Below are 22624 nucleotides of genomic sequence, written 5' to 3'. Positions count from 1 at the left end.
CAAATATTTACAGAAGACAAAAGTACACTCCACAGGGTGGGAGTGGGCTCGAGCAGATTGCTTACAGAATTGCCTGGGGTTTAAACACCCTCTAGAGGTTTCTCATTGGTTACTTGATATACACCCTATGTAAATGAAGTAGTGGCCTGGGATCAGTCTGATAGGTTGTGGGAAGCGACCAGTCAGAGGCTGAAGTGAAGTTACAAATGAAGACTCCTATACAAACGAGGACTTGGCCAGCACCAGCCTGATCGGTTGTGGGAAGGGACCAATCAGAGGTAATTTCAGTTTTTCATCTGCCACGCAGATAAGTTGGGGGTTGCAAAGGGAGTAGCCTCTGGTCCTTTTGTTACTTGGGCTTGGAAAGTAGGGGTTTTCCTTTTGATTTAGCTCTAGGAAGTCAGCCTGAATCAGCCTTAGGTTCCCTGCCTCCAGACCCTATTCGCCTGCCTCAGAGGCACCTGCAGATAGATACAAGGGCAAGGAGGTGAGGAGAGTTTGGTGGTGCATGGAGATTGATTCTTGAACTTGGAAACTTGGGAAGCTGAGATGGCAGGGAGGAAGGGACGGATGGGCTGGACTCTGTAAATTGGTCCTTTCATTCTGATGTAAAGTGTACTGTTTCTCTCAATAGTTTAAATAAATGTTTATGAGCACCCACTATATGCTAGGGGTGCAGACATTAAGACACTGATGTGAACTCTTAGCTTGATGCTTGACTTAATCACTCCTAATGCTGCACCCCAGTAAATAAACACTGAGCAGCCAGGCACAGTGGCTCACACCTATAATCCCATCTCTTTGGGAGGCTGAGGCGGGAGGATCACTTGAGGTCAGGAGTTCAAGACTAGCCTGACCAACATGGTGAAACCCCGTCTCTACTAAAAATACAAAAATTAGCCAGGCGTGGTGGCGGGTGCCTGTAATCCCAGCTGCTCGGGAGGCCGAGGCAGGAGAATCAATTGAACCTGGGAGGCGGAGGTTGCAGTAAGCCGAGATAGCGCCACTGCACTCCAGCCTGGGTAACAGAGCAAGACTCCATCTCAAAACAAAAGAAACACTAAGCAGAAGGGTATTTGAGTTCATGTTGAGCACCTGTGCACTGAAGGTAATACAAGTTATGGGGGGAGGGGTGGAGACAGCAGTGCAGACCTTAGGATGTCACAGCCTGCCTGACAAGTCTATTGTCTAGGACAGGGTCCCAGCTCCTAATGGTGGGGCCCAGGATTCAAAGCCTGGCCATGCGGCTGTAGAGCACAAGCTGTTAGCCACTGTATTGGGCTTTGGTTTTTGTTTCTTGCTTGAAGGAAACTCAGAACTCCAGCTAGGGTTTAGAATATCTTCAGAACAAGCCAGGTGCAGCCCTCAACAGCCTAGCGCTGTGCAGTTCTGCTCCCTTAAGGTTGCCTTTTCGGAGGTAGACTGTCACTTCTGGACCTAGCAGCTCCTGTCATTGTCAAAGGAGAGTCCAGTGTAGCACCTGGTGTGCAGTCAGTCTTTCACATGCATTATTTGTCTTATTTCAATAGAAATTATGCCTTTTTGAGGTTGATAAGCTTTTGAGGTTGACAAGCAGATAAGAAGCTCTTCTGCTTTCTTATCACTCATTCACAGCACAAAAGCCACACTGTCCCTTCTCTGAATTCGTGCTAAACTGTGAGAAACTCAGCTTCTTCTAGTTGGTGGAATAAGACAGTGTCCTTGGCATGGTATGTAAAGGAACCAGGTTGCTGGGCACTGTGATCACACCTGTAATCTCAACACTTTGGGAGGTTGAGGCGGGAGGATCGCTTGAGACCAGGGGCTTGAGACTAGCCTAGGCAACACAGCAAGATGCCGTCTGTAATAAATAAATAAAGGAACCAGAAGAAGACCTACCAGTGTAGGGATAGGGTGGGGAAGGGAAGTAGTAAGGGGAAGTAGAGCTAAAGTCTCATTTATCATACCTGGAAATCAGAAGATAGGATCAAAATAGATAAGAAATAATCAGGGCCGGGTGCAGTGGCTCATGCCTGTAATCCCAGCCCTTTGGGAGGCCGAGATGGGTGGATCCCTTGAGTCCAGGAGTTTGAGACCAGCTGGGCACATGGTGAAATCCTATCTCAACAAAAATATACAAAAATTAGCTGGGTATGGTGACACGTGCCTGTGGTCCCAGCTACTCTGGCGGCTTATGTGGGAGGATCACTTGAGCCTAGGAAACAGAGGTTGCAGTGAGCCAAGATTGCGCCATTGGACTCCAGCCTGAGTGACAGAGTGAGACCCTGTCTCAAAAAAAAAAAAAAAAAAAGAATCGGGAAGCGTATTATTTAGTGATACATATATAGATAGAGAGAGAGAGAGATGCTAAAGGTAACACTGAGAATAGTTGGAAGTAATTGCCTCTAGGGGTGGGAAGTAGGGCTGCCCATGCAAAGTTGCAAAGGTTGTTCACTAGAGTTGAGCAGTACCCCACCTATATGATCATATACAGTGGCCCTAGTAAGAAAAAGGTGTTTAAAGTATTTTTGAAATTATACATAAATAATATACAATGGCCTAAACCCTGGCTGGGTTTGGACAGAGTCTCACTCTGTCGCCCAGGCTGGAGTACAGTGGCACGATCTTGGCTCGCTGCAAACTCTGCCTCCCAGGTTCAAACAATTCTCCCACCTCAGCTTCCCAAGTAGCTGGGATTACTGGGATTACAGGCACGTGCCACCATGCCCCGTTAATTTTTGTATTTTTAGTAGAGACGGGGTTTCACCATGTTGGCCAGGCTGGTCTCGAACTCCCGACCTTGGGTGATCCGCCTGCCTTGGCCTTCCAAAGTGTTGAGATTACAGGCGTGAGCCACCGTGCCTGGCTGGTTTGGGGCTTTTCATATTGCATGTGACAGAAAACCTATCTGTAACTAGCTAAATAGCCCTTTCCCCTACTGCCCCACAAAAGGCAGGGTTTATTGTATCATCTGATTCAGAAATCTACGCTGGGCTTGGTAGTTTGGTTTCAGGAACATCTGGATTCCAGGTCTCAAATGACATCATCACTATTCATTTTTCTCTTTCTCTGGTTCTGCCCTCCACCACACATCAGCTTTGTTCTGTGTTGGCCTCAGCCCCAGTCTCAAGTTCACATTCAGCATGAAAAGCCTGATCACCTCTTCCCGTTACTCAAGCAAAAAGCCCCAGGTTTGCTGCAATAGCTAGAATAGTTTGACTGTAATCACATGACCACCTCTAAGCCAATCTCTGTGACCAGGCACCCCAGTGGTTGGTTTATGCCTGGATCTTGTGATACACTCCTAAACACATGACTTGAGGGTGGGGCAGAGGCAGATCCTCACACAGAAGCTAGTGCGTGATTCCAGGTGGCTGATCAGTCACCTGTGTTCACTGTGGTTGTAGTCAAGGGCGTGTGGGTTGTGCTGTGCTGGGCATACACTATTGTGTGCATTGGCCAGCTCGGGGTGCCACGTTGTTGGCTTTGGGATGCTGGTTCCCAGGAGTGGCGGTGGGAAGATTCCACCCGCTTTCTATGGTAGGAAGGCAGGTCCTGGGGTGAGGGTGAGCCCCAAGGGGGACCAGTGGCCACTGTGGCTTGACCCGCAGGCCTTGACCTGAGCATTGCAGGCATAGTTTCCTGCTCCTGTAACTGCCAGATCGAGACTCAGTGAGACAGTGGTTTCCGTGGCCAGAGACTGAAATAGTCTATTCCCTGAGGACCCCTGAAGAAGCTTGGCTTTGCTACGAGCCAGACGTCCAGGTCACAAGTCTGGCTGGGCCCCAAGGCTCAGTCCCGTTTATTTATGATAATAAAAATGATGATAATAATAGCTGTTAAGTTCACGGAGTGAGTACAACTATGCATCCCCACTGAGGCTCAAGAGGTGAAGTCACATAGCCCATTAGTGGCAGAGATGGGGCTTCAACCTGAGTCTTCCTGACTCACTCAGCTACCTTTCCATAGAAATAGGGACTGGAGGCCGGGCGCAGAGGCTCATGCCTTTAATCCCCAGCACTTTGGAAGGCCGAGGAGGGTGGATCACTTGAGGGCAGGAGTTCAAACAAAAAAATTAATAAAAGAAAAGAAATAGGGACTGGGAGGAGAAGATGTGGATGCCTGAGTGAGGCAGAGAAAGCTTTCAAGAAAATCCTGATGTCTTTCAGCTGGAGTCCTGTTCTTATCACAGGAGCAGATCCTTTCTTTGGGCCAAAGGAACCCCAGGATAGATAGAGATCCCTAGGAGTCTGGGCATCTTGCCTGGTGTTAGAACAGGCCTCTTGGAACTGACTTAAAGGCTAAGGAAGTTTCCTTGCTTGTTTGGGGAAATCCAGCATCCTCCAGGTACCCAGTCTTCATGTGCAAATGTAAGAGTATCTGCCAAGTTAGGACTATGGATTGAGGCCACAGTTTTCCCAGGTTGACCCTGCCCAGGCACCCATTTGTCATAAAGGATGTGACCTTTAGGCCAGGTGCAGTGGCTCACGCCTGTCATCCCAACACTTTAGGAGGCCAAGGTGGGAGGATTGCTTAAGGCCAGGAGTTCGAGACTAGCCTGGGCAACATAGTGACACACACCTGTAGTCCCAGCTACTCAGGAGGCTGAGGTAGGAGAATCACTTGAGCCCAGAGATCGAGGCTGCAATGAGCTCTGATTGCACAATTTTACTCCAGCCTGGGCAGCAGAACAAGACCCTTTCTCAAAAAATAAAACTTTACAAAAAAGAGGATGTGACTTTTTACGACATGGGAGAGAAGGAGCTACTGTTACCAAATAAAATTAGCAAGTAGAAAGGAAAAAAGAAAATTACAGTAGATTACACAAGTTTAGGTATCAAAGTATGAAGATTGTGAATCCAGGATTGTTATGCTGTCCCATGGTATAAGAGACCCAGGTTCTCTTTGTCTCATAGCTCTTCCAGCCTCAGCACAGGGCCATCCGCCTCATGGTCTAAGGTAGCTGCTTGAGCTCCAGCAATCACATATGCATTTCAGCCAGCAGGTTGGAAGGAGAGCCAAGGGGCACACTCCCTTTAAGAACCCTTCCCTATGGTTGCACACAGTCCTTCTTATATCCCATTGGCTAAAACTTGTTCACATGGTTACATCTATCTGCAAAGGAGTCTGGGAAATGTATCCTGAGTGGCCAAGTGACATGCTTAGCCAAAACCCGGTGGTTCTCTTATTAAGGAAGAAAGAGTGAACAGCTATTGGGGGATAGTTTGCCACAGCTGCCTTAAGAGCAAATTTATGACAACTCAAAAGCCATAAAGCAGATGACACTCACTTAGCTCTGGAATGCATATCAAGTGCCTGCTGTGTACAAGGCGCCGTGCCAGGCAGGGTCACAGCTGCTTGTCTTCATTTCCCAGGGCCGAGGAGAATGTCAGGTCTGTGGTGGGACATGGCCGAGGGCCGAGCTCCCCACACTGTAAGATGAGGGAGTCGGCTAGGTGAATTAATTGGGTAAAGAGCCAGATTTGCTCACTAGCAGCCCAGATCCTGAATCTGAGCGTGCTTTTTTTGTTGTTTTTTGCTTATTTGAGATGAGGTCTTGCTCTGTTGCTCAGGCAGTGGCACAATCTCAGTTCACTGCAGCCTCTGCCTCCCCAGGTTCAAGTGATCCTCCCACCTCAGCCTCCTGAGTAGCTGGGACTACAGGCACACGCCACCACGCCTGGCTAATTTTTGTATTTTTTCGTAGAGACAGGATTTCGCCATGTTGCCCAGGCTGGCCTCGAACTGCTGAGCTCAAGTGATCCGCCCACCTTGGCCTCCCAAAGTGCTGGGATTACAGGCGTGAGCCATCACACCTGGCCCTGAATCTGAGCTTTTAACCACCTAACTACACTGTCTGGAGGTCTGCAGGTTGGGGCTGTGGTTCTGGCCCTTCTCCTGGCACCATCCTGGCCCCCAGTGGCCGCTGACTAGGCTGGGCCTGCTGGCAGCTCCTGGCACCACACCGTGTTGGTCAGCAGGGATTCTGGCCAAGGGCTGACCAGGGCAGAGTAGGCGCTGGGGCTGGGAGCGGCTGACAGTGTGGAGAAGCCAGTCCAGGGCTCAGGGAAGATTCTGGTGACAAGCAGGATCAGGTGGCTCTGGCATTGGATCCAGGCCTGTAACTGTGTCTTGCCCAGAGGATAAGAAACAAACTCAGTAGGTCACGTCGATTTTCAAACTGTGAGTATAGAAATCAATGTGTGGGTGGTGTGTTAAGGAAAAAGATTAAACAGAAAGAAAAAACAGAGGACTTAAGTAGAATGGAAAATAGCAAGAGTGGGCCAAGCACAGTGGTTCACGTCAGTAATCCCAGTGCTTTGGGATGCCAAGGTGGGAGGATCACTTGAGGCTGGAAGTTCAAGACAAGCCTGGCCAACATAGTGAGACTCTGTCTGTACAAAAATAAAAAACTTTAGCCGGGCATGGTGGCATGGACTGCTCTGGAGGCTGAGGCGGGAGGATCGCCTGAACCCAGCTGTTGGAGGCTACAGTGAGCTGTGATCACACCACTGCACTCCAGCTGGGGCAACCTGTCTCTAAAAATAACATTTAAAAAAAAAAATAGCAAGAGTGCATTATACAAAGTAAGGCTAAGCACAATTTCTTGAAATTTTACTTTCCATTTTATAAGCGTGTACTGGGTTAGGTTATAAATATATTTCCTGCTTCAGTAGCCAGAGTACCAAAGCCTTGGCTCTAGAAGACTGTGCACCTGATGGACAGCACTGTCAAAAAAATTGGAATTATTGGTTTGATGTAAAAAAATTTTTAAACTAATTTAATTACTATCTTGTGTCTAAAGCAATCCAGCTTTGTAAAAAAGTTAAAGCAGTATAGAAACGTACAAAGTTTTAAAAAGCTGGCCAGGCTCAGTGGCTCATGCCTGTAATCCTAGCACTTTGGGAGGCCAAGGCGGGCAGATCACTTGAGGTCAGGAGTTCAAGACCACCCTGGCCAACATGGCGAAACCCCGCCTCTACTAAAAATACAAAAATTAGCCGGGTGTGGTGGTGGGCTCCTGTAATCCCAGCTACTCGGGAGGCTGAGGCAGGAGAATCGCTTGAACCTGGGAGGCAGAGCTTGCAGTGAGCCAAGATCGTGCCACCCCACTCCAGCCTGGGCAACAGAGCAAGACTCCATCTCAAAAAAATTAAAAAATTAAAAATAAAAAGTTTCCTCCAGCTCTACAACTGCTTATTTCAAGTGCTGTACAGTTCCTGTGGACTTTTCAGGGAAGTTTTCATGCATGTACACAGGTCGTTTTTCTTTTCCTTTCTTTTTTCGGGGACAGGGTCTTGCTGTGTTGCCCAGGCTGGAGTGTTGTGGCGCAATTTCAGCTCACTGCAACCTCTGGGCTCACTTGAACCTCCTGGGCTCAAGTGATCCTCCCACCTCAACCTCCTGAGTAGCTAGGACTACATGCACACACCATCACACCCAGCTAATTTTTTGTATTTTTTTTGTAAAGTCAGGGTCTCATTATGTTGCCCAGGCTGGTCTTAAACTTCTGGGCTCAAGCGATCCTCCCACCTCGGCCTCCCAAAGTGCTGAGATTACAGACATGAACCACACATCCGACTTTCTTTTCTTTAAAACTTTGGCTTTCTTGAGATATAATTCACATACCTTACGACCTGCTCATTTAAAATGTACAATTCTGGCTGGGCGCAGTGGCTCATGCCTGTAATCCCAGCACTTTGGGAGGCTGAGGTGGGCAGATCATGAGTTCAGGAGTTTGAGAACAGCCTGGCCAACATGGTGAAACCCCGTCCCTAAAAAAAAAAAAAAAAAATACAAAAATTAGCTGGGCACAGTGGTGCGTGTCTGTAGTCCCAGCTATTCAGGAGGCTGAGGCAGGAGAATCACTTGAACCTGGGAGGCGGAGGTTACAGTGAGCCGAGATCGCGCCACTGCACTCCAGCCTGGGGGACAGGGTGAGACTCCGTCTCAGATAGATACATAGATAGATAGATAGATAGATAGATAGATAGATAGATAGAACAATTCAATGGTGTATTCACAGTCATATAGCCACAATCAATTTTAGAACCTTTTCATCAACTCAAAAGAAACCCCATATCCATTAGCAATCATTCCCCATTTCCCCCAGCCATTCCCACCACCACACCCTACCTCCATCCTCAGGCAACTATTAATCTACTTTCTATTGCTGTAGCTTCGCCTTCTCTGGAAGTTTCATAAACAGAGAATTAGTCAATGTATATAGTCTTTTGTGACGGCCTTTCACCTCCCCTAGTGGTTGTAAGTTTCATCCATATTGGAGTGTATCTCAGCACCTGGGAGTGGAATTGCTGGATCATACAGTAACTCAGTGTTTAACTTTTTGAGATGTTGTTTTTTTTCTGTTCTTTTTTTTTTTTTTTGTGGTTTTGTTTTGTTTTATTTTGTTTAGACAAGGTCTCACTCTGTCACCCAGGCTGGAGTGCAACGGCACAATCTCAGCTCACTGCAACCTCTGCCTCCCAGGCTCAGGCAATTCTCTCACCTCAGCCTCCCAAGTAGTTGGGATTATAGGCATGCACCACCACGCCTGGCTACTTTTTATATTTTTAGTAGAGACAGGATTTCGCCATGTTGGCCAGGCTGGTGCCAGAGTGTTTTCTAAGGCAGTTGGCACCATTTTACATTCCACCAGCAGTGCATAAGGGTTTTAATTTTTCCACATCCTTACCAGCCCTTGTTATTTTCCATTTTTTAACTTATGTCTGTCTTAGTGGGTGTGACATTCATTTGTATTTCCCTAATGGCCACTGATGTTGAGTATCTCTCCATGTGCTTATTGGCCACGTGTATATCTTTTTTAGAGAAATGTCTTTTCAAACCCTTTGCCTATTTTTATTTGATTTGTCTTTTTATTGTTGAATTGTAAGCGTTCTTAATATAGTTCTTTATCAGATATATAATTAGCAAAATTTGTGGGTTTTCTCTTTACTCTTTTTTTTTTTTTTTTTTTTTTTTAGAAGGAGTCTCCCTGTGTCACCCAGGCTGGAGTGCAGTGGCACAATCTCAGCTCACTGCAACTTCCACCTCCTGGGTTCATGCAATTCTCATGCCTCAGCCTCCTGGGTAGCTGGGATTGCAGGTGGGTGCCACCACACCTAGCTAAGTTTTTGTATTTTTGGTGGTCAGGGTTTCGCCACGTTGGCCAGGCTGGACTCGAACTCCTGACCTCACGTGATCCACCTGCTTCAGCCTTCCAAAGTGCTGGGATTACAGGCGTGAACTAACACGTCCAGCCCAGGTAATGTCCAATTTATCTATTATTTTGTTGCTGTTGCTTTTGGCATCTTATCTAAGAAGGCTTTGTCTAACTCAAGGTCATGAAGAATTTATTCTATATTTTCTTCTAATATAATTTTAGCTCCTAATTTAGGCTTTTGATCCATTTTGAGTTAATTTTTGGGTATGGTGTAAGGAAGGGGATCAACTTCATTTTTTTGCATGTGGATATTCATTTATCCCAACACCATTTGTTGAAAAGATTCTTCCTTCCCTGTTGAATCATCTTGGCTTGTTGAAAATCAAGTGACTGTAAAACTGAGGGTGAATTATCTTGGCACCCTTGTTGAAAATCAGGTGGCTGTAAATGTGACAGTTCTAGCCTACAATCTTCCTGAACTCTTTCTTGATTATTTTTGTGTGTCTGTGGGTATGGGACCGTCCCCTTTCTAACAGTCACGGACTATTTCATGGTGTAGAGAGAAATACTGTAATCTGTATAATGAACTTCTATTAGACATTTGGGGTTGTTGGGTTTTGTTTTGTTGCTGTTACTGATTGTGCTACAGAAAATGCTTTTAGGCCAGGCGTGGTGGCTCACATCTGTAATCCCAGCACTTTGGGAGGCCGAGGCAGGCGGATCACCTGAGGTCAGGAGTCCAAGACTAGCCTGGCCAACATGGTGAAACCCCATCTCTACTAAAAATACAAAAATTAGCCGGGCGTGGTGGTGGATGCCTGTAATCCCAGCTACTCGGGAGACTGAGGCAGGAGAATTGCTTGAACTCGGGAGGCGGAAGTTGCAGTGAGCCGGGATCATGCCACTGCACTCCACAGAGCGAGACTCTGTCTCAAAGAAAAACAAAGAAACAAAAAACACTTTTAGGGCCACTCCTTCATTCTGGGAAAGTGCATTGAGTGCCTTCTCTGTGCCAGACACTTTTGGAGGTGTTGGGCATACAGACAATAACAAAGTAAACGGGGTGATTTCAGTTTGAGAAAAGCACAATGAAGAAATGAAGCATGCCTGTAATCCCAGCATTTTGGGAGGCCAAGGCAGGAGGATCACTTGAGTCCAGGAGATTGAGACCAGTCTGGGCAACATAGGGAGACCCTGTTTCTACAAAAAACAAACAAAATTGGCCAGGCTTGGTGGCATACACCTGTAATCCTAGCTACTTGGGAGGTTTGAGCGGGAGGACTGCTTGGGCCTGCGAGATCAAGCAGTGACCTAGGTGAGCTAGGATTGCACCACTGTACTCCAGCCTGGACGGCAGAACAAGATTCTGTCTCAAAAAAAAAAAAAAGAAAAAAGAAAAAAGAAAAAAGTCCGGATGTGGTGGCTCACTCCTGTAATCCCAGCACTTTGGGAGGCCCAGGCAGGAGGATCACCACCTGGGGTCAGAAGTTCAGGACCAGCTTAGCCAACATGGTGAAATGCCATCTCTACTAAAAATGCAAAAATTAGCTAGTTGTGGTGGTGGGCGCCTGGAATCCCAGCTACACGGGAGGCTGAGGCAGTGGAATCACTTGAACCTGGGAGGTGGAGGTTGCAGTGAGCCAAGATCACACCATTGCACTCCAGCCTGGGTGACAAGAGTGAAACTCTGTCTCAGAAGAAAAAAAAAAAAAAGAACAAAGAAAGAAATGGAACAGGGTGATATGCAAGGGAGTGATTGGATATGCATGTTGGGTTAAGGGTTCTTTGATTTGGGGATTCACAGAAGATTTCTCTGAAGAGGCATCCTGTGAGCTGTGAGCTCAATGATGAGAAAGAACCCACTGTTAGAAAGGTTGTTCCAGGCACAAGGAACAGCAAGTACAAAGGCTTGGAGGTCGGAATGAACTTAAAGTGTTCACGGAACAGAAAGAAACCCAGTGTGCCTGGAGAGCAGCCAGGGCCGGAGGAGAAGTGGGCAGCACGCTAAATGAACCCAGGTCTTGCAGCCTTACCAAGGCATTTGGATTTTATTATGAATGTGAAAGGAAGCTGCCGGGGGTGGGCGCGTTAAGCAGAGGAGTGCCTCGATCTAATTGATGTGCTAAAAAGAGCACTCTGCTTAAGAAGCTGTTCCTTTCCCAACCTGGTTCCAACGTTTGCAAACACTGAGTTCTTAAAAATGGAATGACTGGGTCAGCGGGTTTAGAATTTAAAATGTTCCTGGGTGCTGCCAACTGCCTCCCTAAAAGATAGCTCTAGGTTTTATCCCAAGGGTGCCAGCTCCTGCGATAACCTGCAGCATTTGGGGTGAGGGTCGGGCGAATTCACACCCCCGGGCCCCAGCACCCACTCTCTGGCCCTTGCTTTCCTTGTAGGACCTTCACCTCTGCATTTGTCCAGTAACTCTGGCTGTGCCGGATACTGCTTGGGTAAAACGGGCACCCCAGGAACATGGCAGACGAAGATCTCATCTTCCGCCTGGAAGGTGTTGATGGCGGCCAGTCCCCCCGAGCTGGCCATGATGGTGATTTTGATGGGGACAGCGACGATGAGGAAGGTTACTTCATCTGCCCCATCACGGATGACCCAAGGTCAAACCAGAATGTCAGTTCCAAGGTTAATAAGTACTACAGCAACCTAACAAAAAGTGAGCAGTATAGCTCCAGCGGGTCCCCGGCAAACTCCTTCCACTTCAAGGTGAGTGAGCCACCTATGCCACCTTCCCCACCCGGCTTAGCTGCTGTAAGGGATGGAGGGTTGGGATCGCTGGTTGGGGTCTTCTTCGTATTTCCAAACCCTGGCCAGTGCTCTAAACTCTGAGTTGAGGATATACTTGTTAAGCAGGGAGGGTATTATTGATTTAAAATAAATTTCATTACCTTGGAACTGGGTGTTTTTCAAATAGTAGCCCAGGACACACTAGAGAGTTGTGAAAACCTTTTGCTGAGTTTTGTCCAGTGTTTTGTTTTGTTTATTTATTTTAGTTTTCTTTAGAGACAGAGTTCTGCTCCGTCACCGAGGCTGGAGTGCAGAAGTGTTGTTCTTTTTTTTTTTTTTAAAGAAATGGAACAGAACAGAATAAAATAGCAACTACTGGGGAACATTGCAAATTGTAAAGATCTTATTTCTTTGTAAAAACGTTTATTTATTTATGGCAATAGAAAATTCCCAAACTAAGGACCTTATTTCGCTTTCTTTTTCTTCTTCTTTTTTTTTATAAATGTGGTCTCACTTTGTTGCCCAGGCTGGAGTGCAATGGCACAATCATGGCTTACTGCAGCCTTGAATTCCTAGGCTCAAGCAAGCCTCCCACCTCAGCCTCCTGAGTAGCTAGGATTATAGGCTTGTACCACTATACCTGGCTCATTAAAAAAAAAATTTTTGTAGAAATAGGGTTTCCCAGGCTGGTCTTGAACTACCACACCCAGCCACTTGTTGTTAATTTTTTGAAAGAATTTATTTAACAACATAATTTTAGGTCAGGCGTGGTGTCTCACACCTGTAATGCCAGCACTTTGAGAGGACAAAAGGGAGGATTGCTTGAGCCTAGGAGACCAGCCTGGGCAACATAGTGAGACCCTGTCTCTCAGAAAATAAAATAGGCTGGGTGCGGTGGCTTACGCCTGTAATCCCAGCAGCTGGGGAGGCCAAGGCAAGTGGATCACCTGAGGTAGGAGTTCTAGAGCAGCCTGGCCAACATGGTGAAACTCCATCTCTACTAAAAATACAAAAAATTAGCCGCGTGTGGTGGCACACACCTGTAATCCCAGCTACTTGGGAGGCTGAGGCAGGAGAATCACTTGAACCTGGGAGGTGGAAGTTGCAGTGAACTAAGATTGCACCACTGTACTCCAGCCTGGACAACAAGAGTGAAACTCCTTCTCAAAAAATTAAAATAAAATAAATACATTTATTATTCATTTTATTTTTTTGTATTCTGCTCTGCTGCCCAGGCTGGAATACAGTGGTGGGATCTCGGCTCACTGAAACGTCTGCCTCCTGGGTTCAAGTGATTCTTGTGCCTCAGCCTCCTGAGTAGCTGATATAACAGGCATGTGCCACCACACCCAGCAAATGTTTTGTATTTTCAGTAGAAACAGAGTTGCACTGTGTTGGCCAGGCTGGTCTCAAACTCCTGGCCTCAAGTGATCCACCGGCCTCAGGTTCCCAAAGTGCTGGGATTACAGGCATGAGCCACTGCACCCAGCCTAAAATAAATTTAAAAACATAATTTTATTGAAAACCATTTGGTAGGTGCCAGCATGGGTACTTGATTACATGAAATTTGCATTTATTTATTACATATTATATATCTGTCACCAGGCTATGCATCGAGTACAGAGAGGCGAATAGCAATTGTTTACAGACTTAACAATCTCCTCATTTATCAGCAGAGAAATTCAAGTGGAGAAACAAACATAATAACTATTAGTTACTTTGATAGAAACTTGTTTTAGGGACACTGAAAAAAATGATCTCATTTAACACATAGCTATCTTGGCTGGGCACAGTGGCTCAAGCCTGTAATCCCAGGACTTTGGGAGGCCAAGATGGTAGGATCGCTTTAGGCCAAGAGTTTGAGACCAGCCTGGTCAACATAGGAACACCCCATCTTTATTAAAGAAAAAAAAAAAAAAAAAAATGCTTACAGCCATCCTATGTAGTTACAACTATGAAGGATAGACCAAATTCTTTTTTTTTTTTTTTTTTTTTTTTTGAGACAGAGTCTCACTCTGTCGCCCAGGCTGGAGTGCAGTGGCACGATCTCGGCTCCCTACAACCTCCACCTCCCAGGTTCAAGCAAGACTAAATTCTTATGAATCATTACTTTTGAAACAATACCTAGTATTGTGTGTCACACATTATAGGTGCCTAATAAATGTTATTTCCCTCTCTGTTGCCACATTCCAGGAGTGTGGCCCTAATAATTTGTCACTGATTATGAGAATTAATATTTTTTAAAACCTTTCTACAAATTAGTTACCTTTTCCCAAATTTGTTTACTGATTAAAAACTCATACTGTGGGCCGGGCGCGATGGCTCACGCCTGTAATCCCAGCACTTTGGGAGGCTGAAGTGGACAGATCACAAGGTCAGGATTTCGAGACCAGCCTGGCCAACATGGTGAAACCCATCTCTACTAAAAATACAAAAATTAGCCGGGCATGGTGTTACAATAAAACTCCAGCCAAGGAAAAGACAAAGAGACCTTTGGAAACCAAAGAGAACTTTATTTAATTCAGGTACCCGGGCCGACAGCAGGCTCACGCCTAAAATGGCTGCCGACTGGGACACAGAAAGCAGGCTTGCTTATATGTCGTTTGAGGCGGGAAAACAAGGCGGGATACAGGTTTCAGACAAAGACAGTAAATTATTTAACACGTGACAATTCTGAGAAAGCATATAATTTAGTTATCTTGACCAGTCAACTTTGAAGCTGGACAGCTCGAGCTGGGGTAAGGGAAAACAGGAATTACAGAAATATGCAGGGGTCTGGAGGCAGGCAATAAGCTTGGAAGATTGAGATAAGCTCATAGCTGCAACTTGTTAGCAATGCTGGGAGGGGCTGCTTAAATTTCTTAGCCTATGTATAACTTCTAAATAACCTATACTTAATGTTAACTATTACTTATGTTTATTATTTTTAACTTTATTATTACTTATTTTATTTTCCTTCCACAATGGTGGTGCACGCCTGTAGTCCCAGCTTCTCAGGAGGCTGAGGCAGAAGTATCCCTTGAACCCAGGAGGCAGAGGTTGTGGTGAGCCGAGATCGCGCCACTGCACTCCAGCCAGGGCAACAGAGGAGACTCCGTCTCAAAAACAAAAACAAAAAAAAAAAACACCTCATACTATGGAAGATTTCCATCTCAAGTGTCTTCTACATTTGTCCAATTTTGGGTTGAATATTTTGAAAGCACCCCTGCATATGCGTGTATGTGGGTACAGAGACATACGTGCAATGTGATTATTCATGTTGGTTATCGTAAAAAAACAAACAAAAAAACACTTTTTAGAGTTAGACATCCTTCTCTGGATGGAGGAAAAGTGTACTTATTTTGGTAGGGATTTGTGTTCATACCGTAGCAAAGCTGGTATAAAGAAGACAGGGAGAAGCCGGGCATGGTGGCTCACGCCTGTAATCCCAGCACTTTGGGAGGCCAACGCAGGCAGATCACCTGAGGTCAGGAGTTTGAGATCAGCCTGGCCAACATGGCGAAACCCTGTCTCTACAAAAACACAAAAATTAGCCGGGCGTGTTGGTGCCACCTGTGGTCCCAGCTACTCGGGAGGCTGAGGCATGAGAATCACTTGAACACGGGAGCCTGGGTGACAGAGCGAGACTCCATCTCAAAAAAAGAAGAGGGGGAAAGGGGAACATTATTGGACTTTTTATAATAACTGGTGGGGGTAAAAAATCAATAGTGTAATACCGTTACCCTTACTTAATCAAATCCTCACAAACAGTTAAGTATCAGTACTGTAAACAAAATGCCTATTACTACTTGGGGATTTGAAATTTAAAATATTCTTCCATAACTTCTGAATTAATCTGTTTTTAGAAAATTAATAATTTTAGTTCTTGGAGATAGTTGGGTAATGGTTTCCTTTTAGGCCTAGAGTTCTAGCTGGAGTTACTCTGGGGCAGGCAGCTCCAGAAATAGCCCTGTGGGTCTCCTCTGGGGTCAGGGGCCCCTGAAGGGGCAGGTTTCCACTGATCCTGTTTCCTGTCGTAAGGCAGCTTTGAAATGAACACCCACCCCCAGGAGGGCAGCTCAAGTGTCCACAAGAGGGGCTGATTTAAATTACAGGCGTTGGTTCTCACAGAATGCTGTGTTTACATTAGAACAAAGTTGATGTTTCTTTCCTTTTTTTTTTTTTTTTTTTTTGAGACAGGGTCTCACTCTGTTGCCCAGGCTGGAGGGCAGTGGTGTGATCCTGGCTCACTGCAACCTCCACTTCCCAGGTTCAAGCGATTCTTGTGCCTCAGCCTCCCAAGAAGCTGGAACCACAGGTGCACGCCACTATGCCCTGCTAATTTTTGTATTTTTAGTAGAGATAGGGTCTCGCCATGTTGCCAAGACTGATCTTGAACTCTTGGCCTCAAGTGATCCGCCCGCCTCAGCTTCCCAAAGTACTGGGATTACAGGCATGAGCTCACATGCCCAGCCTTTTCTTCTTTTTTTTTTTTTTTTTCTTACAGACACAGTCTTACTCTGTCACCCAGGCTGGAGTGCAGTGACATGATCATAGCTCATTGCTGCCTTGAACTCCTGAGCTCAAGCAATCCTCACACCTCAGCCTCCCGAGTCGCTAGGACCACAGGTGCATGCCACCATGCCTAGCTGAGTTTTAAAAAATTTTTTGTAGATATGAGGTCTCACTATGTTACCCAGGCTGGTCCAAAGATGAAGATGATCCTATGTGATTTGACCTTTTTTGTTGTTATTGTTTTACTTTTTTTTGTAGAGAGAGGGTCTCATACTATGTTGTTCAGGCTGGTCTTGAACTCCTGGGCTCAATCATCCCACTTTGCTTCCCAAAGGGGGATTACAGGAGTGAGCCACCGTGCCTGGCCATGATTTGACTCTAAAACAGTGCCTACTATTACATATAGTATGTGTGTGTGCAAATCCATAAAAAGCCTTTGGCACAAGCCTGGTCCATAATAAAGTCAAAAAGTGTTCGCATTTTTATATATGTAGTTAAGTTAAAAAGCAAGTTGAAATATAGTATGATGCTTTTTTTTTTCCCTGAGACAGAGTCTTGCTCCATTGCCCAGGCTGGAGTGGAGTGGTGCAATCTCGGCTCACTACAACCTCTGCCTCTCAGGTTGAAGCAATTCTCCTGCCTCAGCCTCCCAAATAGCTGGGATTACAGCTGCCCACCACCACGCCTTGCTAATTATTTATTTATTTATTTATTGTATATTTAGTAGAGACGGGGGTTTCACCATGTTGGCCAGGCTGGTCTTGAACTCCTGACCTCGTGATCCACCCACCTTGACCTCCCAAAGTGCTGGGATTACAGGCATGAGCCACCACGCCCGACCTGATCCTATTTTTATTAAAAATGTATATACATATATATTGGTATCTGCATAGCAAAAACCGTTTGAAGGGGAAGTTTGCACCCAGCAGTTAGTGGCAGTTCTCTCTAGGGGAGAGGTACCATTAAGTGGGGGGCTTTGTATGTTTTTTAAACATTTTAAACTTTTAAAGTTACACATATGTATCACTTATGTGGAGAAAAAGATGTTGGTAAGAGAAGAAAAATAAAGTAAAATAACCAGGTAACTTCCTTTTCCTCAAGTACATTGATAAATACCCCCTCCTCAAAACTCATCACTTCTGGCTGGGCGCAGTGGCTCACACCTGTAATCCCAGCACTTTGGGAGGCTGGGGCAGGTGGATCATGAGGTCAGGAGTTTGAGACCAGCCTGGCCAACATGGTGATAAGCTGTCACTACTAAAAATACAAAAATTAGCCAGGCGTGGTGGCACATGCCTGTAATCCCAGCTACTCGGGAGGCTGAGCCAGGAGAATCACTTGAACCCAGGAGGCTGAGGTTGCAGTGAGCCAAGATCGCGCCACTGCACTCCAGCCTGGCAACGAGAGCGAAACTCTGTCTTAAAAAAAAAAAAAAAAAAAAAAAAGCCTCATCACCAGGATGGGAGTGTCTTCTAGGTCCCTCCGCTCCAGGACCTTTCTAGGCTCTGTTCATCCCCTCCACTCACACACGTCTGGAAGCTCCTGGAATGGGCTTCCCTTTTTCACACCTCTGCCTAATAAAATTTCTTTCAACTGATGTCCTGGTCTATCAAAATTACAGTTCTGCCTTCTTCAGAACCCAGTTTTTATTTCTATTTTTTTAATTTTAGAGACAATGTCTTGCTGTGTTGCCCAGGCTGGAGTACAGTGGCACGATCATAACTCACTGCAGCCTCTAACTCCTGGGCTTGAGCGATCCTCCCACCTCAGCCTCCTGAGTAGCTGAGACCACAGGCGTGCACCACCACACCTGGCCAACTTTTTAATTTTTTTTGGGACGATGGTGTCTCATTACGTTGCCCAGGCTGGTCTTGAACTCCTGGCCTCAAGCGATCCTCCTGCCTCAGCTTCCCAAAGTGTTGGGATTACAGGCATAAGCGATTGAGCCTGGCCCGGAGCCCAGATTGAAGACAACCTTTCCAGGCTTTCTCCTCTGCCTTCCGTGGGGCTCTTAGCAGACCTTTATGTGTGTGAGTCATTCTCCAGTGTCATTCTTTGTTTGAGTCAGCGCCTGACTGCAAGAGTAGGGTTGTGTCTGATGCGACCTCCATTTCCTTGATTCCCTTGGTCCTGCATAGTAGGACTTGGTAAAATGTTTGACTGTGTGTGAACGGGAGTTGGCACTTCATTGCTTACTTTCTAGGTTATCGAAAGCAGGCTCTGTTGGGTTAGTGTTGCCAGGGGTGGCTTCAGAGGGAGAGAACAGCTCAGTTTTCCAACCCTTGTTCCCTCAGCATCCCATAAACCTAAGTGGTTTTTTTTTTTTTAACTTACTGTGACCTGGCAACCTGGATTGTTTAACCAAAATGGCCCGCTGGCCTCCCTCCAAGGAACACACCTGGCAGGTACTGGGTGTGGACTGTGAAAGGTCAGATTCTATCACTGTCAAGCCCAGCCTTCTGCCCAAGCTCCCCTGGAGACGTGGCAGAACCATTCAGGGGGCCGCCCACTCCATAGAATATCAGGCAGTCATCCAAAGATGTTTATAGAGTTTATGATAACGTGGGAAAGTGCCTCTGCTCCAGAGTTACATCTAAAAAGAATACAGCACGATTATAGCTCTGTGAAACTCGCACGTACACACACAGCCAAGGCCTGAGGGGAAGCACATCACCAGGGCAGCAGGGATTGTCTTTGGATTGGATTAGGAGGGACTGTGTTCCTTTTCTCCTTCTCTGTCATTTCTATATTTTCTAGAATAAGCATAGGGAGCAAATACATGTTTTTAATTTCTTATTAAGGTGGGAAATTTTATTTTTAAATATTATTTTCAGCCAGGTGCACTGGCTCACGTCTGTAATCCCAGCACTTTGGGAGGCCGAGGCAGGTAGATCTCTTGAGGTCAGGAGTTTGAGACCAGCCTCGCCAACGTGGTGAAACCCTGTCTCTACTAAAAATACAAAAAAAAAAAAAAAAATTAGCCGGGCGTGGAGGCAGGCGCCTATAATCCCAGCTACTCCAGAGACTGACGCAGGAGAATCACTTGAACCCGGGAGGTGGAGGCTGCAGTGAGAGATTGCACCACTGCCCTTCAGCCTGGGCAACAGAGCGAGACCCTCTCCCCTGCCTCCCCACAAAAAAATATTTTCCTGATCTGAGACTATCTCATTCCACATCAATACACATAGATCACCTTATTTAAAAAAAAAAATTCTTTTGAGATAGGGTTGCCCAGGCAGAAGTGCAGTGGTGTGATCATAGCTCACTGCGTTGAAATCCTGGGCTCAAGTGATCCTCCCACCTCAGCCTCCCGAGTAGCTGGGACCACAGGCATGCACCACCATGCCCAGCCTGTTGTTGGTTATTTAATGGCTGAATATAATTTCATTGTTGGAAGCGCCATAATAAATGTAGCCAGCCCCTCCTTGTAGGGTATGTAGGTTATTTCCAGTCTTTTCCTGCCACATACAGCACTTCCTTGTGCGTGTGTCTTTGCACCCGTGAATGGACCCCCCAGAGGTGAACTGGCTGGGCAAAATGTTTGTGTGTTTAAACTGGGATAGGTGTTATCGGTTGCTCCTCAAAGAGGTTACACCATCGTGTGTGCCCCCCATGATGGGTGGGTACACCTGCTTCCCATGCCCTTATTTGGCCAACTTTGGTGATTACACTAATACTTGTAACCCACTGAGGGCGGCTCGACAGCATGATCAAAGAATAATGATTGCCTTGGGAGGCCAAGGCTGGCAGATCACCTGAGGTCAGGAGTTCGAGACCAGCCTGACCAATATGGTGAAACTTCATCTCTACTAAAAATATAAAAATTATCTGGGCGTGGTGGTGTGAGACTGTAGTCCCAGCTACTCGGGAGGCTGAGGCAGGGGAATCACTTGAAGCCGGGAGGTGGAGGTTGCAGTGAGCCGAGATTGCACCAACTGCACTCCAGCCTGGGCAACAGAGCAAGAGTCTGTCTCAAAAAAAAAAAAAAAAAAAAAAAAAAAAAAAAAATTTGGCAGTTTTTGGAAATATAATTCACATGCCATACAATTTACCCATTTAAAATGTACTATTCAAAGCCTTTGAGTATATTCATAAAATTATGCATCCATCACCACAACCACTTTTAGAACATTTTACCCAGAAACTAAATTCTATACCCCTTAGCCATCACGCTCTAATACCCACATCCCACCCAGTCCCAGGCAACCACCAGTCTACTTTCTGCCTCTCTGGATTTGCCTTTTCTGGACGTTTTACATAAATAGAATCATACAACATGTGGCCTTTTATGTCTGGCTTCTTTCACTAAGCATCATTTTTTTTGTTGCTTTTTTTTTTTTTTTTTTTTTTTGTGGGGGGACAGTTTCACTTTGTTGCCCCTGCTGGAGTGCAGTGGAGCCATCTCAACTCACTGCAACCGCAACCTCCGCCTCCCAGGTTCAGGTGATTCTCCTGCCTCAGCCTCCCGAGTAGCTGGGATTATAGGCAACATGGTGAAACCCCATCTCTACTAAAAATACAAAAAATTAGCCAGGCATGGTGGTGCACGCCTGTAGTCCCAGTTACTGGGGAGGCTGAGGCGCAAGAATTGCTTACACCTGGGAGGCAGAGATTGCAGTGAGCTGAGATTGCACCACTGCACTCCAGCCTGGGAGACAGAGCAAGACTCTGTCTCAAAAAAAAAAAAAAAAAAAAAAAGTGCAGATATTTTGCTATTAAGATCTTAGTGTATCGTTCAGACTTTACTGTATTTCACTTTAAATATACACAAATATGGACTTTTTGTTGCTACTGTGGAATCATGCTATATACATCTTCAGTAACCAGTTTTTTTTTCGACAAGCAATAAATCATGTCTTTTCAGATCAGTAAATATGGATCTAGCATCTTGATGGCTCTGTCAGCCCATTGTATAGCTACACCACAGTTTCTTTAAGCATTGCCTCTTGTGGGATACTTAGGCAGTTTCCAGGTTTGTTTGTTTTTGAGATGGAGTTTCGCTCTTGTTGCCCAGGCTGCAGTGCAATGGCACGATCTTGGCTCACTGCAACCTCTGCCTCTCAGGTTCAAGTGATTCTCCTGCCTCAGCCCCCCGAGTAGCTGGGATTACAGGCATGCGCCACCACGCTCGACTAATTTTGCATTTTTTAGTAGAGATGGGGTTTCTCCATGTTGGTCAGGCTGGTCTCGAACTTCTGACCTCAGGTGATCTGCCTGCCTCAGCCTCCCAAAGTGTTGAGACTACAGGCGTGAGCCACCGCGTCTGGCCAGTTTGTTTGTTTGTTTGTTTGTTTTGAGACGGAGTTCACTCTTGTTGCCCAGGCTGGAGTGCAATGGCATGATCTTGGCTCACCACAACCTCCGCCTCTCGGGTTCAAGTGCTTCTCCTGCCTCAGCCCCCCGAGTAGCTGGGATTACAGGCATGCTCCACCATGCCTGGCTAATTTTGTATTTTTAGTAGAGTCAGGGTTTCTCCATATTGGTCAGGCTGGTCTCAAACTCCTGACCTCAGGTGATCCGCCCGCCTCGGCCTCCCAAAGTGCTGGGATTACAGGCGTGAGCCACCGCGCCCAGCCAAGTTTGTTTGTTTTTTAAGAGATAGGATCTCATGCTGTTGCCCAGGCAGGAGTGCAGTGGCAAAATCATAGGTCACTGTAGCCTCGACCTCCTGAGCTCAAATGATCCTCCCGCCCCAGCTCCTCAGGTAGTTGGGACTAAAGGCATGCACCATCACGCCTGGCTAATTTTTGTATTTTTGTATTTTTTTTTTTTTAGAAATGGGGTCTTGCTATGCTGCCCAGGCTGTTCTGGAACTCCAAGTGTCAAGTGATCCTCCTGCCTTGGCCTCCCAAATTGCTGGGATCGCAGGCATGACCACCGTGCCTGGTTTCCAGTTTTTTGCTGCTGTATTCCCTACTGGCTTCCACTGATAATTGTACCAAACCTCTAAGTGCGTGTGGCATGGATTGTGGCCTCCACATACCACTGTTGGGCTCTTCCCATTCCAGAGCCTTGCTGTGTTTCCCCACTTCTTCCTGCTTCTTTTATTTGAGCCTTTGAGTTTGGTTGAGCCCATTACTGCTCTCCAGGAGGGGAGAGTAGTTGGGCTGTCTCTGAGTTGTATTTCTTTTTTTTTTTTCCCTCGACTTCCCAGGTTCAGGTGATCCTTCCACCTCAGCCTTCTGAGTAGCTATTACTACAGGCGCATGGCACCACGCCTGGCTAATTTTTTGTATTTGTAGTAGAGGC

At 46.2% G+C, this 22624-nt stretch overlaps 1 protein-coding gene across 3 annotated transcripts in view; it reads left to right on the top strand.

The window, feature by feature from the left end:
- EEF2K (eukaryotic elongation factor 2 kinase) overlaps nucleotides 1-22624 on the top strand; it is an 83590-nt gene that overhangs the window by 8580 nt on the left and 52386 nt on the right. Inside the window, exons 1-2 of one of the 3 annotated variants that reach the window (XM_063717208.1) lie at nucleotides 9138-9244; nucleotides 11539-11860. The exons of 1 other annotated variant lie outside the window; for it this stretch is intronic. In XM_063717208.1, coding sequence (XP_063573278.1) covers nucleotides 11615-11860 — 246 coding nt within the window. In that variant the 5' untranslated portion in view covers nucleotides 9138-9244; nucleotides 11539-11614. Of the gene's footprint in view, nucleotides 1-9137; nucleotides 9245-11538; nucleotides 11861-22624 lie in introns of those variants that run through there. One more of the 3 variants, XM_002826216.4, reaches the window with a different exon arrangement.

The sequence above is a fragment of the Pongo abelii genome, chromosome 18, assembly GCF_028885655.2.
Source record: "Pongo abelii isolate AG06213 chromosome 18, NHGRI_mPonAbe1-v2.0_pri, whole genome shotgun sequence".
Lineage (NCBI taxonomy): Eukaryota > Metazoa > Chordata > Mammalia > Primates > Hominidae > Pongo > Pongo abelii.
Note: the sequence above shows the minus strand (reverse complement) of the source record. Positions and strands in the feature narration are given on the sequence as shown.